At 39.8% G+C, this 19,345-nt stretch overlaps 1 protein-coding gene across 3 annotated transcripts in view; it reads left to right on the top strand.

The window, feature by feature from the left end:
• The window catches only part of ctnna1 (catenin (cadherin-associated protein), alpha 1), an 81,973-nt gene extending 78,061 nt beyond the window's left edge, over positions 1-3,912 (top strand). For all 3 annotated transcript variants that reach the window (XM_074673455.1, XM_074673456.1, XM_074673454.1), the window contains exons 17-18: positions 888-1,022; positions 2,086-3,912. In XM_074673455.1, coding sequence (XP_074529556.1) covers positions 888-1,022; positions 2,086-2,376 — 426 coding nt within the window. In that variant the 3' untranslated portion in view covers positions 2,377-3,912. The remainder of the gene's footprint in view (positions 1-887; positions 1,023-2,085) is intronic.
• Positions 3,913-19,345: the final 15,433 nt, after the last annotated feature.

Here is a 19,345-nt window from a genome sequence, read left to right as displayed (position 1 = left end):
GTCTGTTTCTTGTAGAAGTGCATTGATTAACCAATCAATCAGTTAGTTTTTGACTGTTAAATGAATCAGCATTTGTATTGATTAACAATTATACGGTTAAAATACATTTCTTAAATTGAAATCCATCCACCGCAGAGGTCTATAATGAAGCGTTTGTAGACAGAAGCTGCAGTGAGGGTTTCAATGACAGAGTCTGAGATAAACAGAGTTCTAAAATGTAGATCCACCAAAGCTATTACAGATGTATCAGAAGGACTAAATAAAGCCTGTGAATGAGGGTAATGGCTCCTCTTTAAAGCTGATGTCCGTCTTGAACTTGTTTGGATTGAGGATTCTCAAACACCTGCACTTGATGAATGCAGGGATCGATGACGGTGAGGATAGGGGACTTTTTGAGCCCTGAATCCATTTCTACTTACCAAACAGAACTGCTGCCTAGAATTTAGAGGAAGTATTTTTGTTTCCAGGAAGACTTCACACAGGATTATGGCCAGCACTGAGAAGTAAATGATTGACAGCCGTGTTGGGCTCTTAATAGAATTTGCATTCTGTGTGACTTGATCGTGCCTAACCCTGTGAGGATGGGTTATCAATCTAGCAGGTAGTGGGCGTGCGTTTGTCATTTTGGCTCTGAGCACGTCCCTAATGTGGGTGTCTACCTTACCTGTCAAACTGCTACAACTCATCTTGATAAAGTGCGAGATCATTGCCTCTGTGGAATCGCATAAATATTCAGATTGAGGAGTGCCAGCAAATGACTAAAGTGACAAAATTGATTCATTGTTTTGGACCTGCAGGCAGGTAGTATTAAAACCACAAACCTGTTCCTGCTTATTTTACTTCTTAATGTGAACATTGGTTTACACATTCTGCCTTTCTCTTTGCAGTGCCCTGACTCCACCTGTAAGCAGGACCTGCTTGCTTACCTGCAGAGGATTGCTTTGTACTGCCACCAGCTGAACATCTGCAGCAAAGTGAAGGCTGAAGTGCAGAACCTGGGAGGAGAGCTGGTTGTCTCTGGGGTAAGTTCAACATGACATAAAACATGGCAACACTGTCAAAGCTTTACAATCCTCATTGTGCAACAGGCCCCACAGTACCTAAAGAGTAGTAGAGCAGTTGATATGGGGTGTTAAATTAAAGCATTTTATTTGGACTGTAACTATTGTGAAGACTGCAGAGGGCGACTGGGTTGGCAGCGCCTTAAAAGAAGAAAGAGCGAGCAGTGAGAGCTGATGTGAGCAGTGCAGGTTTCAAAACACCAACAAAGGAAAAGAGGGTGCTGAGATTTTTCTGAAGCCTCAAGGATAAACACAATGTTCCTGGGAGAAAATGAACAATGGAGCCACGTTAGTTTACAAAGAAATATTCACAAAGCACCTGTTGTTCCCAGCTAATTCAATCAATGAAATTTATTGGATCCTTTCTAAAGTTTTATCATCTGGTGTTGCCCAAAGAAATTAAAAAATGCTAATACTTGAGAGCATTGGCTGTTGGTTGTCATTTGTTTGTGAATCATTCTCTGCACTATGATTTACAGCCTGTATTTCAAAATGAATTATCAGATAAAAGAAATACTAGCCTTTCTCTGTGAGCGAGGACCAATATCCCCTTTTTTTTTTTTTACCTTTTTACTACTTAAGATGACACTGTAAAAGGCAAATGTTTACAGACCCTATTTAAGTATTAATTAACCTATTACTTGCCATTGAGATTAATTAAACAAGGCTGCCGCTGTGTGCAGGAAGTAATGAATTCTTCCTCCGTTCAGTAAGGCTGAAATGAGCCAATGCCTGCAACACATCCAGTCAAGTGTCACCAGAGTCTCTGAGGCTATTAAACTGTGCAGATTAAATTAGTGCGACCTTTTCCCATATTCTAAAATTCCTCACATCCGTCTGTATGCAGGACAAACTCTGAGACGCTGTTAATTCTCCTCTGCAAACACTCGAATCTCAGTCTCCATTCTGGAAAGCGTGTGACAGAAGTGGACACCGTAGTGTTAGTCCTTACATGATTTCCATCAAGTCACAGCAGGTTTGCTTTGATTAACTGTCTCTCTGACGTTCTCTCTTATCTATTCAGCTGGACAGCGCCATGTCCCTCATCCAGGCCGCCAAAAATCTGATGAACGCCGTCGTGTCCACCGTCAAGGCCTCCTACGTTGCATCCACTAAGTACCAAAAGAGCAAAGCCATGGAATCCCTCAATATGCCGGCCATCTCCTGGAGGATGAAAGCTCCGGAGAAGAAGCCTCTGGTGAAGAGGGAGAAGCAGGACGACGGCCAAACCAACAAAGTCAAGAGATCCTCTCACAAGAAGCATGTGAACCCGGTGCAGGCTCTGAGCGAGTTCAAAGCCATGGATAGCATCTAGACTCCCTTCTTTCTGATTCAGAAGAGCACACACACGCACACATCTTGACCAATGAGTTTAAACACAGATAAAGCTCGTCATTTTATCACAAGAGAGAGTTTTATCACCTTTATTCTACCTTTGCTTAGATGGCTTGTCTATTTGACCAACTATATTCCTACACTGCCTCATTTCTATTCCACACGCTCAGCTATGATTTGTCTGTAGCATTAACTGGCTCATAAGCAGTCAGAGGGGAATCAACTGGAGTAAAGTGTTTTTTTTCTTTGTTCCTGTTTATGGGCTGCAGATGAGTGGATACTACAGGTATTATCTGAACTAATTCCAGGAGGCTTTGTTTCTTGTGTTTTCTGACCAGTTTGATAGGTAACACTGTAGGTTCTCTGGTGTTTTCCAAGAAAGTGTTTGATGATTGCAAGATCGCTTCTGTTCTGCAAATATCAACTATGCAAAATCTCAACTGCCTTATTTTAACCTGAGTTATAACTGTAGATCAAGTGGATGTGTTGGGCTAACTGGTAACATTTTTAATGTGTTTGGTTAAACTCTAAGCAACCAATGTCAATATATTTCCATGTGTGCCTGTACTTTTATAACTTTATACACAAGTAAAAACGCTATTATCAGAGCTGAATGATGAATCATTTGTAAACCCTTAAACATGTTGTCTGTTAAATGTCATTTCTTCATAATTTAAGCATCTAAAGTTTTATTTCTTTTTAATGTTTAATCATTGGAGCGATCAGAAGGCGGCTCCTCCCAGCCTCCTGTTTGCTCCTCGCTGGGCTCACAGTTTGATGGAATGAGTCACGCAGATCCACCACCACGTCTAGTCTAACTTTCCAGATATACCTCCAACTCTTCAGAGTGGAGGGGTCCCTGAGGGCTCGACAATAAACAGACCCTGTGTCTGTACTTGTGAAGCTGACAAAGCTTCATTAACTGACAATGTGACCAAACACCCTCACAGTTTAACATCTTCTTGACTCTGCTTAGAGAAGAGAGGACTCCCCTGACTTTAACCTGATCCTGATTGTTTATATTCCTGTCTCTGAGCTTGAACACTAATAGGGAATCTACTTGTGAACAATCTTTATAAAAACTAGAAACAAGTTGAGAGGTATTAGAGCTTTAAATTTAAAGTTTGGGTTTTTTTTTTTTTTTTTACTTCAGGTGACAATGGGTGGTGATATAGTGTGCAGCAGTCGTTCATAGTGTTCTCCTGCATAGAGGTGTATTGGTGTACAGCAAGGCTTTGAAATTCTGCTTCTTATGTGTGAACAACTGCAGCATTGGCATGGTATGGTTACTTGATAGTTATTTTTTATTTTACCTTAGAATCAAACATTTCCAGCATGTTTTTCATAAAGATTGTTTCCTCACAGTTTGTCTTTTTGTTCCTGTATTTGAGTTCAGATTTGACTACTTTGCTGTGGACTTTTTGTTATTGAGAGCTGACTTATTAGTGCACAAGTTTCTTGTATTCATGTGCCTGCTTTATATCATAATAAACAAATAAAAGGAATTTATACATTTCTTTGGTTCTTTATTGCTTTTATGCTTTACCCTACCTCGAAACCCCGTTGTCCTTATGTGCCTTTTTCTCCACATTATACCAGATTTATGTGTTTGAAACCAGGTTTAATGCTCGGAAACTGCTAAAAAGAAGCCCTCTGGGTTCATTTTTGCTTTCTAAGGTAAAATGAGGTTCTACACATCTCTAAATATGCTGCTGTGCATAATTAAAACACTATATCAAGCATAGATACCCCCCATATAGTCTGTATTACTGACTCGAGGGCTATATACAGCATGCCCTTGTAACTTTGTAATTAGGTTTCTCTGCTGTTGTGGGTTATTTTATCTAAAAAAAACACCTTTTAACATCAAACACATTCATCTGGATTTTCTTTTATTTTTTTTAAACAAAGCTTTGTGAAAAGAAATTACATTAGTAGACCCTGAGAGAGCACACAATCGGAGATAAGTATATCTGAACAACACTCCATGTGTTGGAAAATGGTCTGTTTTTCTCTGAGTGCTGTAGTGATCGAACAGGTGTGACATAACTGAGAAGACAGTCACTCTTTCTTATTCACACACAACTAAGTGAGTTTCTCTGAGGATATGTAATTTCTGTTGCCTATGAGACCCTTTCCTCACCCACCTTACTACATTAATAAATAACATTTCTCAGATCATCCTGGAATGTGTTTCATAAATGGATGACTAAAAGTATGGAGGCAGTAGATTAGAAGTGGAGTAATCAATACATCATACGCACTCAAAATAGCCCCACTTCTAACGGTTCATATAACATAATTTTCTGTTAACTGTTAGCATACTCTTGGTCATGCTATTGAATGTTTAATCAGATTGCCAGGGCTGCATGGTGGTGCTGTGGTTGGTGGTATTGCCTCACAGTAAGAAAGCCACTGGTTCAAATCCTGGTCTGAGAGAGAGGGCTGAGTTGTGGAATAAGCAGACTGGTGCGGTAGTAGATATTTCACAGTACTTACAATGCTCTACTTGATGTCAAAGTACCTTGTGTAAGGTTGTGCATTTAATTATTGAGGCATGATTTGTTATTGATATGTGGACCGTTTACAAGAGTGTTAAGGATTTTTTTTTTTTACCTATTTGCTGTTACTGTGAAAAGTATTGTGTTATTGTAATATACTGTCTTATGATACTAACTGTAATTTGCCTTGCTAATGAAGGAATAATGACCTAAATATACACCTTTTTATGACAATGTGCAGACATGTACCCGAAGAAATTTCGAAAACAAGCTCATCTCATGGTTTCCCAGAAAGCCGTGTCACGAACTGAGCATGCGCAAGGACAGGCAGGCGTTTTAATTAACTCCACCTGTGCAACTGCTTGTTAGAATTTGGAGTTTTCAAGTCAGAGTTATGAGATTCCCGCCATTACTTCTCGGTATCTCATTATTATTACGACATAACTTCTTTGTTTTTAACAAGAGGGAATTGGCTTACATACAAAGAGTTTCGAAAGCGACCCGTCTTCTTTTTTTTCCCGTCTCATTACAACCAAAAGTCTGGACAAGTCGTGGGCGTGTTGCTGTAGCTTCGGGGTCGAGAACAAAAACTAAAGACATTTAGAGGTTAGTTTCAGACAAAGATAAGCCACTTCGTAAACCAACGTCTGTTCAGTTAGCGTCGTGTGGAGCTTAACCGTCATTCCCTGTCTGCTTCCTCCACTGTGTTGCTAACGAGCTAACGATGGTATTATGATAATAGAAACCCGCCAATGCAGACTGAGAAGGTGAGGTTGTGTACAAGTGTGTCTGCGGTGTTGAAGGACAAACTGGACGAAAAAAAAAGTTGCCCAACCACAAATGCTCTCTAGTCAGCTCTTGGATATTGTGGGGCACAACACTGCCAGCGCCCATGGACGTTTTGTTTTTCACCACAGAAACATGTTGATTACATACCAACTAGTCATGTTTCTCACCGTGGATAAACAGCGAGCTGCAGAGTCCTGGGACTAGCCAACCTTGGAGAGGAAAATTAACACTACCTGTAAGCGCCACGATGACTGAAGGGGAGTTATCAGAGAGATGGTTCAACACCTACACTAACAGCCTTCTGCAGCTCTAATGGTAAGTCAGTTTTCTTTTTTATTTCGCCACCCATAAGCTGCTATTGTGCCTGTTCTGTGTCAATGATTTTTTTACATTCTTGACACACTACAACTGTCTGCTGCTGTGGACACACACAGTGGTCAACACACATGTCCTCACAGTTTGAGTCATTCCTGTGGTTGAGCATGTGTGTATATTTGCTCTTCTGATTTGATGTCTGGGCATTTGATGGCCTTGGAACCAGCACGCTCCTCCTTGCTGAGGCCTGGCGCTTGTGGCTTGTGCAGATGTGACACAAATTGGGATGCTAGTGTCTGGTACATGTAGTGTGCCGCTTTGAACACAGAGCTTGTGTTGGTCTTGTTCCAGCTTGTTATGTTAAGTGTCTAAACACTGCTTGCAACAAAAAACTATCCTAACCACAGATGTCAGTTACAACAGGCCCCGACATCTTGACAAAGCTTGCACTTCTTAAAATTGATTGTATGATATGTGGTGCTGTGCTCTCGCTGAGTGAGAAAGGGAGGACCTGCTAGAACAGGCATGGGCAAACTACGGCCCGGGGGCCACATGCGGCCCAACAACATTTCAATCCGGCCCGCCAAACTTGAAAAAATTAAATGAATAAACCTTGTTAATGTTTTATTTTCCCTGCAATTCTGATGTTTCCCCACTAGATGGCGCACTGTAGATACATTGGCTTTGTTGAGGTGAAGCGTAGTCCTATTACTCCACGTTTGCACTTTACCCTCTGACCCATCAGCCCTTCTGTAAAGATGAACGGACCTAAGAAAAGGAAAGTGGACAAAACAAAACTCATTGAAACACATGGAAGCGCGGATAAGATGGAGTGGATCGTCGGCGATCTGTTACTTATAAAAAAAAAAAAAAAAGCTCAGGAACATGTCTGTATCAACCTTCAATGTGAGTTATTTGTCTAATTTTTGTATAGAGATGTTCACATGTAATATCAAAATATCACACAAACAATTTTGACACAATCTCTTATTATTTTTTGTTTCTCCATTTTTAAAACCAGGACAGAAAAACGTGTTTTTCTGTTATTCCGTTTTGGTTTTAAAACAGAAAAACAAAAAAAACAAGTCATTTTTAAAAAAAAAAAAAATTATTTATTTTTTATTTTGTTTTGAAACAGAATAACAAAAGAATGAACCATACACGGGTTAAAAAATCCAATTATGATTCTACTCTCTTATATTCTAATTTTAATTTCAAAACTAAATCAAAACAGCAAAAAATAGACCGATATCTGTTTGCCGATTTTGGATTCTAAAACGGATATGGAATGAACGAATGATACCCTGATAGTTACCAAAGCACTCCATCAATCTGCTCCTGGTCCAGCCCCTTTATCAAATGTTAGAACCCATTGTGGCCCACGAATCAAAAAGTTCGCCCACCCCTGTGCTAGAACAATCTTTGTGAGAGTATGCCATATTCAAAAAATAACTTAAGGCTTGTGTCCTCAATCTAAGGACAGTGATTTCACAATGACCTATTTAAAAGAACAAAAAGTCATGGGGATGAATGGGATTTCAAAGTGTAATTCTTACACCTCATCTCTGTGTAAACTGTACCCTCTCCGTCTATTAAGAGTGGCAGCATTAAGAGTAAATCTGTCCCCTTCAATGTTAATACATCCAGGGTGGTTTGAATTAATCTGCCTGTAGAGAAAAGCAGTTAAGTTTGAAACTATAAAGGTCTCACACATCATTTAACAATGATTAATCTCCCATGTGTTTCAGTAAGTCCTCTGTGTTGATGTAGTGTCAGACACAGGTGTTGAAGTGCACGAAGGGGACAAAACAACATAGCAAACAGGAAACTTGAGGGGCTACAATCCAAACATGATTCCCTGACCTGTAACCGAGGGATCTTATTTCACATTATTGACCCGCTCCAAGTTGTACTGGCTGTCAAGCTTAACTTAGCTGTGTGACAACAAATGTCAGACAGATGGCAAGTCTCCCAAAAGAGGGGTCCACTGAGTGTATTTCAGAGCATACTTCTGTGTGTTTATCAGAAAAAGATCTGAACCTTTCTTTTCTCCACAGTTTTCCTTTTCTTAAATCAGTTGAATTAAAGGGGTTTGTGAAGTCATGACTGTGTCAAGTAGAAGTCAAACAATGCAACTGCTGGGCTGGTCGTTTTTAGTTGGGTTAAGGTGAAAATGATTGGCTTACATGTACCAGTTTTCAGTGACTGATGCTGATTATTATTATTAAGCAGATCAAATGTAACTGATATGGTATTTTTTTTTGCATGTGATAGATACAACATCATTTTAGTATTTTGACCTGTGATATTTTAATCCAGCTGTAATTGATCTCCAGTATTTGAGCTCATACCATAGACTGTGGACATACCCTCACTGTGGGAGCCTGGGTTTGTTTAGCCAGGGCCCAGAGCAGGTGGTCTCCTCTCTTCAGCTTTAGTAGAAAGAAATACAACAAGTTATTTATTTCCAAGCTACTCCCTGGCTTTTCAGATGCTTTGAAATGTGAAAAAGGTTGAAGATTCAGTTAATAGTAAATGCATTTTCCTCTCGCTTGGCCCACATCACTGTTACATAAGATAATATCTAGCCTGCAGGGCAGCAATATAAACCCAAAAACCTGCTGACTCATCTCTGCGCCAGGAATTATAACCTGCCAATACGACTGACCGCAAAGATTTCTGTCAAACACTAAATGAGTCTTTGCTCCTGTTGTCTACCCCACTGATTCCCACTTTATCCACAAGGTACCTCTCCATATTCTAGTCCTGCTGCTCACATTTATTTTAGAGACATTATGAAGAACTTAAGGGGATCAACTTTACAGCAGTGTTTTACTGCTGGTTGCAAACACGTAACAAAAGAACACTGGGCAGTTTTTGTTTTCATGTTTATTGGTGGGCCTCATGTCCCTTACAAGCCTTTTCTCAAAACTTCTTTCATTTTAACGAGTATTTTACTTTTCTGTCTTAGTTGTCTTGTCTAAAGTAATGTAAGTCTTTCTTAGACTCCTCTATCCTGGAATCACAGCAGTGCTTCAAGGGGTGTGCAGCACTGCCATTTTTAATTCCTTTCCGTTCCGTTCCGTTCCGTTCCGTTCCGTTCCGTTCCGTTCCGTTCCGTTCTGTTCCGTTCCGTTCCATTCCGTGCCGTTCCTCCCCACTTTACAGTTTCTCTTGGTGATTCACAAACATTAAATACAGTTCCCTTGTTTCAGTTGCAGAAAATATGAGAAAACACCAGTCTCAAAGAGCCACCTGGAGCCATGAATGAATTATTTTTTTTTACATTTTATGGTTTGAGTAAGGTATTGACATGTTATTGGTAGAGCTAATTTATTTTTGCTTATTTAGGGTATAGCTAACTTTTGGGGGAACACATTTATGGTGAATGGGGGGTCATATGTATTGGTAGGCAGAGTTACAAATAGCTGTTTTTTAAGTCACCTGTTTCCCTTTTATTTGGCATGGATGAGAGGGCGAGGGTGAGCTGGATCGCTGTATTTTTTGTTGATTGCTATTTTCTGTGGATCACTGTTGATCTCATTAATTGTAACTTGTTCATATTACCATCAGTTTATCATCTTTTTCATCAATACAAGGTAAAGCGTATGTTTTTGGATTTAAGTGTTTTTTTTTTTGGTCTGTTTGTTTTATCTAGTGCGTGGAACATGTACTAGGCCTTACCTTTGCTTCTTAGCAGCTTGTGTACTTCCTTAAGTCGCTACAACATCCAAAGAAGTTTATAATTTCTAGCTCTGTCCAACAGTCTGCATTAGGGATGAGAATTTACAATAATTCCTATATTTGTATACTGACCGGTGAAATCATAAGTTTGTATCCTGTTAATTATTTTCCTACCTGGTATATTCAGATATTCAGTTAGGGGAAGACAAAAAACTGGGTCACACACGTAATGCTGTGTTAAAGTCATGTCGCCAAAAGCAGCACTTGCACAGGTGCGCAGATAAAAAATATGTTACTCATGTACTGATGAGGTCAACGGCGCGTATTCGAGTTATCAAGTACTCTATTACTCATAGGGATGGGTACCGAATTAGGTACTTTTATAGGTACCGACCGAATTCTGTCAAAAGTACCGAGTACCGATTCACACAAAATCTGAAGGTACCATATTTAGGCACCTAAATGCATCCTTGTGACTGTGAGGGAGTGGAAGAGTAGGAGATTTTCCATGCTGGACATGAACACAGCATTAAAAGGTTATATATTGAAGAATGAATATGTTAAATTGAAAAAAAAAAAAAAGTAATCTTTAATAAATTGAACTCTTTTTACCACTATAACACAGAAAGTACCGAAAATTGGTACCGTTGAGTACCGGTACCAATTGACAGTTACCGGGTATAGGTACCGTATCGTTTCAAATGTGAAAGGTACCCATCCCTAATTACTCAGAACTCATCCCTGGTCTGCATAGAACAGAAGAAGCCTTTCAGAGGTGAACCTTTAAAAATCATACCAAGAACTGTTTGTTTTTGCTGGGGAGCAATGTAAAATTAATGCAAACTCACACATCTCTCCACTGTTGGGTAAACAAACATGACAACGATGCGAACCTGGCTCCAAAAGAGGCAAAACATAAGATTGGATTCTTGATTGTTCCCCAGTGTGTGTGAGGGAAATCAGCGTTATTCTTCCTGTTTTGACTGTAGATGCACTATGAAGACATGATACTGGCCACACAATACACCTTCAGAAAAGTGAATAAAAGGTGTCCTGGCACTTAACACACTGACTCACAGCATTCATAACTGGGTGTCATGCCTCTGTTAAATTGTTGGCTCATAACTTCTTTCAGTCTAAAATAGTTATGCCTCGTTCCTCATGTTGAACTCTGCTTTTGTCAAACAGTCCGCCCATGGCCAATCTTTAAATATCCCTCCTTCAGATACTGTTTTAGAATACAGCACCAACCACATCCCATTCCAATTTTATTTCTTAGTTTCATAATTTCCTGATTATATTGATTTTTATCCTTCAATTTTACTATTATATAAACAAAGTCATCTCTTTTGTGTTTTAGATTTGGAAAAAAAAATCTTGTTCATCAATTGAAAAATGGTGTGACAAAATCATTTTGTTATTACAAGTGGGCACATTACAGTCCAAGTGAGATTGATAGAAGGTTTAGCAGGGAACCAGTGAGAAAAAAGTAACTTGTGGCCAGGAATAACGTATTTGTGGCCACAAGTTATTTTTTTCTAAAATGTCACCAGAACGGTTTGGTATTTTTACACAGCCGGAGACACAAGTATTGGTTACAATACTTACACTACGGGAAAATTAACCGTATGTTTTGGCACAGTGCATGTTAAAATGGACAAGCCCGTACATGTCAGTAGTTTGAGAGCTCTGACTTACTAACACACACATGGAAAATCATGCATTTGCTGTGAGATGAAGAACAAGGGACAGGACAGAGAACACAGATCTGCTTAGTGTTGAGAATACGAATGGTTTCTTTCCATTTAGTGACATGTTTTCAGGGCAGTGCAGAAATCTGTACAGAAAAATGGGCTCTATTTAGATTACAAAAAAAAGACTTGTAGTGTTATATTGCTCTCACCTCTTGTCCAAGCCAGACCCCACGGCGGTGTCCCCAGACTAACACGTTTGTGCAGATATGGCAGGTCTCCAGAGAGAAGAGGAGTCTCCATAGATAATAGGACGGGCTATCCCATTCTCTGAAGCTGTACACTTCAATCTTAAAGGCCTTGTGAAGTAAAACAATACACTGTGGCTGGATGAGGTGTTTGAATACAGATATGATGCAAAGAAGACAGCCCATGACCCCCCCCAAACACACACACACACACACACACACACACACACACACACACACACACACACACACACACACACACACACACACACACACACACACACACACACTTGTGTTTTGCTGTGTCACTCAAACTGCTGTCGCTGCTTGACACGTTTGAATGAAGTTTTATCAATCACAGTGGTCAAATGTGACAGTTTAATCAATAAGGTGAGATTCCCATTATTTTAAAATTAGAGGATGGGGGCTGGAGGAGGTAGGGTGGGGTGAGGTTGGGGGCTGAATAGGAAGTGTTGGCCTGTGTGCTGTACATGAACATAGGAACAGAGAGTCTTCAGAGGTATTAGCACTGAACCAAGTGAGAGGTAATTGGTAATAAATACAGGCTGCTGGACTGACAATCTGTCAGTGCTGAGGTGGGCGTCTTTGATGGATAGACTTGGCTCTAAGTGCACAGAAACGTTAAATATGACTGGTTGAAAGGACCAGTGAACTACACCATGCAGATAATCAGATAGTCCGGAAGTTTTGCTGCCTTTAAATGGATCCAAGTGTCCAGTGAGTCCAGCTGGACACCCCAGGAGACGATCTGTGATTTTAAAGGGGCCACCAAAGCACCAGGGCGTCTTTCATTTGTAGTGGTGGAATAATTTGACAGGTGGTTGGAGTTTGGCAACATGAAACTAAAAAAGCTATTGGGTCGTGATTTGCTTGCTCATTTGAGACTTCACACGACTCCACCAAGGTTAAAATAGTTTTGGATTTTTCATTATGGTTTTAGTTAGTTTTGACATTTTTTTTCTCATTATAGTTTAGTTTTAGTTTGTTTTGACATTTCTTTTCTCATTATAGTTTAGTTTTAGTTAGTTTTGACATTTCTCTTCTCATTATAGTTTAGTTTTAGTTAGTTTTGACATTTTTTTTCTCATTTTAGTTTAGTTTTAGTTAATAATAAAAACATGAATTATATAAAACAAGTTAATATGAGCTTTAATAATCAGAAACTTGGACTCTGTAACGATAAATTCAGACTCACATTAAATTAAATTATTACAGATGCTCTGATTCATTGCTCCACTACGTTTTGTTGCAGCACAGGGCACAGCCAGTCAGTGCAGTAAACAAGAACGTCCCAGTACGTCACTATGATGGTGCTGTGCGGCACTGACAACTGCCTAAAACTGTCGTAAAATTGGTTGGGAAAGTGTGTCGGATTAATTTAAATCCTAAAGGCTATTAATATTGTCAGAAATGATAACTAAGGACATTTTGTCTATAATTTTTGGTTAGTTTCAGTTAGTTTTGTGAACACAAGATACAGTTTAAGTTTACATATCGTTTTTGTTTTCTTTTCTAGTTTTTATTAGTTTGAGTTAACTGCAATGTATTTAAAATTTTAGTTTTCATTTTTAGTTTCGTTTGAGTTAACTATTATAACCTTGGTCTCCACTAAGATGAAATGTCTCTTCTCTGTTTAACAAACACCAGGGGTAACTGGGAAGAGGGAAAACTAGGAATTAAAACTCACATTTGAAGGTCTTGCAGAAGTTCCTTGAACCTTCTGATTTTAACCTTTTCGTCTTGCTATAAATATCGCTATCTCCGCATGAATTAAATATTTTCTCCTGAGAAAAATAGATAGAAGTTCCTCCACAGCCTCAGTAGGAGCTGGGAGAGGCTCATTTGGTAGGACAATAATTAAAAACCAAAGGCCAGCAGAAGAAACGGTCACCCTTACGAGTTACTGGATTGTACATTTGCCTGCGAGTGTGAGGTTTATGGTAGCACAATAACCCACTTATCACGTTTAATAGATGCATTGTCCCTTGGGGATTTTCTTTCTGCTTGTCTTCGTAAAAGTGTAATTAGTGATGAGGTATGGGGCTTTCTGTTTCCTGGGCGTTCATCTCATAAAGTGCTGAAGTCCTCCCCTCCTGGCTGGTCAGAGTTTTATTGTGACTGCTGAGTCTTATGGCTCACCTTTTTATAGGCGGGAGCACGCCAGTGGCATGACATGTTCGCCTGAGACATGAGGGAGTTCAGCTGTATATGTTAGCTCTGCCCAGCAGCCTGTCACAATTGGTGCGCATAGTTTACCAGTGTATGAACGCCTTGATGAGAATAAGTTTTAGTGGTTTATTTTAGTGGTAATTATGTTTATCATTTAAAGGAACCATTAACTCCAGGTTGAAAAATGCAGGTCTGCGGTTCACTTCACTTGGAAACACCTAATCTGTTTACACGGCTGCCTCACTGAGCACAATTTCATACCTTAGCCTTTTCATGGCATGGCATCTGAGACCAGTTACATAAAACCTAATCCTAAAATCACCTCTTTCTAATGTGAGTGCAGGTCCAGGGTACTTATCCCTGGGGCAGTGAGTCTGAAAACATCGTACCGTTGGACACTATGTAATCCAGTGAAATGGTGCCAGCAGTAAAAAAGCACTATCTTTTCATTTGAAGTCACTTTTATAATCAACTCCCTAGGAATCACAAAAAATGCAGTAAAAGTAATAGAATCAGCAGTGGCACAGGCACAGGTAATTATGTTAAAACAGCCTTCACAATGCAAGCTTTATACTGTAAGCCTTGAAGTGAGGGCCGCTGTCATTGTATTGCAAATAAATGGCTGTGGTGAACATGTGTGTGTGCTGTCCAGGACGATTTGTGAGATGTAATTAGATGTAAAATGCTTTTTAGCTGGCTCTTTAATTGACTTTTGGCTGCAGTGATTTGTGGGTATCAGGTTTTCCCCTTGTGGCACCGGGTTGTCTCCAGTCAAGGCCAGTGGATTATTTGCAAACATCTAAATCCACTTTCTTGAGTTGTTCTTGTTCGATCAGCTCTCTCTTGGGTGGAAGTGATTTCTTTAACCCACAGAGGAGCTGCTCTAAATGTACATTTCTTTTCCTGGGTGTTAAGATTCTCCCCGTGATATCCTCAGGTGCTTCACTTGAAATTCCCCCTGACAGCTTTTTAAACAGACCCACATATTAAACATTCAGTTGAACACCTTTGCATAAGGTAATCCACCAGTGTCATACAGCATTGCTGACTACCAATCATCTCATATGTATTCCAGGTACCCAGCACTGTATTTTAATGGCTGACATCTCAGGGCTGCAATTCAAGTGTGATTTATATCTCCTCAAGTCATCAGTTACAATCAGATCCAAGGATCTGACTTTGTGCTCGCAGGACAAGCCTGGCTAATACAGAGGGAGGGAAAAGAACAAGAGCTGTGTCACATCCCCAGTTTTTAGTGGAAATTTGAATCAAAGGTGCCGCAGTAAGGGCGGGGAAGGTTACAGAGAGCAAGAAAGGGGTGACAGGGCTCAGCATTGGTACGCAAGTCTGTGTCTCATCCTTTAAACCAATTTCCGTCTTCAATACTCGAGGGAGTGGTCTGATTTGCACCGTTTCCTTTCTCTGAGTAAGTGTTTATCCTGCGTTTACAATTAGATCTTGCTCCTAGCTGCAACATTAATCAAATAGTCAGAGATATTCTCTGCATTTGAAGATGGAGGGAGTGAGGTAATGTGTCCTACATGTCTTCCTCTGTAGTAACAGGCTGTGAAGCTGCTCTGTTATTTGATAACCAAGACTGGACACAGACTGTACATGGATTTGACAGGTCGATAGGATGTCAGAGGACTTTGGAACTACTGATTGTACAGATATTTACTTTACCTATATTTTATAGGTATTGTGTTTTCTGTGATTCTAGCAGGATAATCACATGTCAACACCAAAGTACTCGTTCGGTATACTAATATTTGTATAACTAAAGCCTGTAAATACTGGCTAATTGTGTCCAGGCTGTTGAGTTAGTGATGTTAAAAGGTCATGCTGTAGACAGAGTGCATGTTTCTGAATGAAGAGCTCCAGTCTGGCTAAAACTTCATCTCCTTCCCTGTTTAGCAAACTGAACCAGTCTGAACTGCTAGTAAAAGCATTTAACAGCCCAGACAGTTTCTACAAATGACAGCAGCCACCTGCCAGATTAAGATGAGCTTGAGGGCTACTGGACACCTTTATCCTACTAAACAAATATCCACTTGAGAGATAAGACATTGTGCTTTCTCTGCATATCTGCCACATCTTGACTGTGAGGGTTTTTGTAGAGTTTGTTGCAAGTTAACATTTTCAGTTGATTTACAACAACAGCACAGTAGCTCGACATCACAGAAACCTTTAATCTGGGTCTGCTAATATTTTAGCTAATCAGGTATTGATAGTTTGTCGATAACAGGGATAACATTTTTTTTAATTAAGACATTATAACTGCTTTCTTTTATTTTTATTTTTTTTATTTTTGACTGATGACTGAGTGTTTTAATACTTTAACTCTTATCAACCGATCAGATTTACATGTCAGTGTGTCTATGGGGAAATTATTTGGAAGGAACATCCTAAGTCAAGACAAATTTCAAAAACATTTCAAAATATCACAAGGTTTCAAATGATCCAGACTCTTTAAGATGAGATGTTTTAAAAAAAGCACAGTAACACTTCAGAGGCAGTGTTTTACTTCATAAAAGACTTTTCAGCTAAGGGAGCATGGCTCTCATAGTTCATGGTTGCAGTATTGTGTGTGAGTGTGTGTATGTGTGTGTGTGTGCCTGTGTATGTGTGTATGCCTGTGTGTGTGCGTGCCATCCTCTCTCTTCATAGCACAATGTCAATAGAAATCCAGTACAATCACTTAATGTACTCTACTGCCCCACTCTACATATGGGCTTTAAATGCTTTAATCGAAGACCTGCTCATTTTTATTGGTGTTCTTTATAGGTAAGGTTAGTGATGATTTTCAAATGCACTCTGATTTGTGGCTAATTAGAGCAAGAGTTAGTCCGACCACAAAAATGTATGTTAGCTGGAGGGCAAGGAGTTTGCTCGGTGGCGAAACGAAGGCAGCAATGCACAGCAGGCCTTATATAACACAGGGTTCAGATGAAACAACAGGCTGCAGTGTGGTCATAGTGTACCAGAGGGGAAGCAGCTTAGTGCCATTTCTCAGAAAGACATGATTTGCCAATTGAGCTGTTGCTTTTGTCACCATGGTTACCTGTGGAAGCTGACAGCGATATGCATGACAACCAATTTAATAGTCCAGGATTTTTGTGAGAGTGCCAGAATTAGACATGAGGGACAGAGGAGACACATCTTTCACCCTCAACATTAAAACCTGTGAAATAGATAACACTGATTAGCATGTTACAGTCAAACCTGTCATTGGCCTCCTGCAGAGAGGGAGACATTTGATATAGGCTCTTGTATAAGAAACAGGAACTAAATTGGAGTATCTCTGAGAGAGATGGACTGATGTCTCAGAAACATCTGTCACTGATGTCCACTTGCTGTGAAACGCTGAATCTATAGTATGATTTGAAATGGAACTTATTCTTTCAAAGATAATCGCCAACTTTTTAACTGGTCCTGTCAAATGTAACCAAATCGGTGCCAATCATGCATACACATAAGCCGCAAACTTTGTGCCATGAGCACAGCAACAGCAACACACATATGAGCAGACATTTTTCTCAACAATGTGGATGTAAGTTGTCCAATAGCAGAGATGATGAAAGACATTGATCTACTTGGGGATTAACCAAGCGGCAACCTCAGGTCCACAAATATATGGCAATTTGGAAGTGCTAAAATCTTCAGTTTGTTTAGTGTCACACCAAACCAAATATTCACAGCAGAAATAAACATAATTACAAAAATATCTCCCATCCAAATAGCTAAAACCCAATTGGAGAAGACTAGCCTGCTAATAACCAAAATGGTAACTGGAGATTAAGTTTTGTGGATGGTGAAGGCTTCAGAGAGCTGATGGCGTTTGTTGAGCCAGAGCACAAGCCACAGCCATTCAGAACAACATCTACAAGAGTGAAGAAGATGTACTTCAAGTCTTTAATTACGGTTCCAGAGGTCTGTGTCGGACAGACCCTGTTTTTGTTTATGATTAAAATAAAAATAATCTGCGTGTATTCAATATCCGTTTATTATACATTTAGAGTATTCAAATACAAGAATTCCCATCCCATACTATAGGATAAACAAAGGCCTTTTCAAAAATCCATCGATACACTCCGATCTAAACATTGGTTATGATTTTTGAATACAGGAGTATTTATTAATTTCTGAATAATCAGAGCCAATGGGAATATTATGTAGTCTTAAAATCAACAGCAACAATAACAGTTTTCCACTTTTTGTCCTTGCCTGTTGGATTAATGCATTCAGTGTCCTGGCGTCTTGCAAACTTTAAACTTTACATTAACAAAATTTCTCGTGTCTCATTATAGAAAATAAAAGGTAACCCAACCATAATAAAATAAAAAAGAAAAGGAAGCTTACTGCATCTTACTGACCGTCTGCCTCTCCATTGGTCAGTGCTGCTCTTTATCCTCCCCCCTCATCTTCCAGTCAGCCAATCAGCACAGTGCACAGCACACCAATTCTTCCCACTCAGGTCTGATCAGCTTAGAAACTAAGAGTCTACAGATCCTCCACTAGAGCTGCATTTCTGTTTTTTTTTGCAACTGAATTTATAACCTTGCTTAGAAAGCAACTGGTACATGATATAAGCAGCTCAAAAAAAAAAAAAGAAAAAAAAAAAGATTACACAGGACCTTAAAGGATGTTGGTTGACGTCAGGCCAGATAACAAGAAACAAGAAACCTCTTAGGGGTTCTGTGGAGTCCATATCTCTATTGGTCAGAGCTGTTAAAGTAACATGAGGGACCCCACAGAATACTAAGTGGGGCCTTTAAAGTTGTGGTTGATCTGTGTTATCACTAATTGGTCTGTTTCGTTCCCTGTGATGCACTGAACCGCTGGAGCCACATGTTAATTATCATAAGCAGGACCTGCAAGAACACCTCCAGCAGAAGCGCCTGGCTTATTATTCACTTAATAATCCCTCCTCACTTCTCGACTTTATCGGCTGTGAAACCTGTCTCTCCACTCTTGAGGAATTGTTTATTCTGTATTTTCTCTGGAAGAGTGTTTCCTCTGCCAGCTATAAAAGCAGCTGTTTTGCTGTGCTGGCTAAAATCATCTGCATCCAAATGCAAATGGCTAATGCAGCCCTTAGGTGGGGAGTTAACGCGTTATGTGTACTTCAATATTTAATGAGCTAAATGCCAATGCGTCCTAAAGAGTCATAAAAATTCAGTGGAAAAAGCACAAACATGTTGATGTAAATTACTGGTTATAGACAGGAGTTATATGAAGGGGATGTGGCCTCCCCACAGATTGGATTGTGAAAACAACACAAATTGGTTTGTTATTTCCAGTGGTGGGATCGACGTCTCTCAGTCTGAAGGTTGGTGGTTTGATCCTGGGGACCATTCCACACACGCCAAATTGGGTCTTTGGCAAGACGCTTGGCCACAGAAGTCCTCTGGTGGCTGTGCCAGCAAGTCAGCAGGATTGCTTTGAGGTACAGGTTGTCTTTTAGGGGGTCTTGTAAGATGCTCGTCAATAAAAAGGGGACAACCAGAACACGACCAGAGCCTGTATGTGTG

Source organism: Halichoeres trimaculatus, unplaced genomic scaffold (genome assembly GCF_033239565.1).
Source record: "Halichoeres trimaculatus isolate MK-OKI-2021-1 unplaced genomic scaffold, fHalTri1.1 fHalTri1_scaffold_7, whole genome shotgun sequence".
In the NCBI taxonomy this organism is placed as follows: domain Eukaryota; kingdom Metazoa; phylum Chordata; class Actinopteri; order Labriformes; family Labridae; genus Halichoeres; species Halichoeres trimaculatus.
This window is presented reverse-complemented; position numbering and strand designations above follow the sequence as displayed.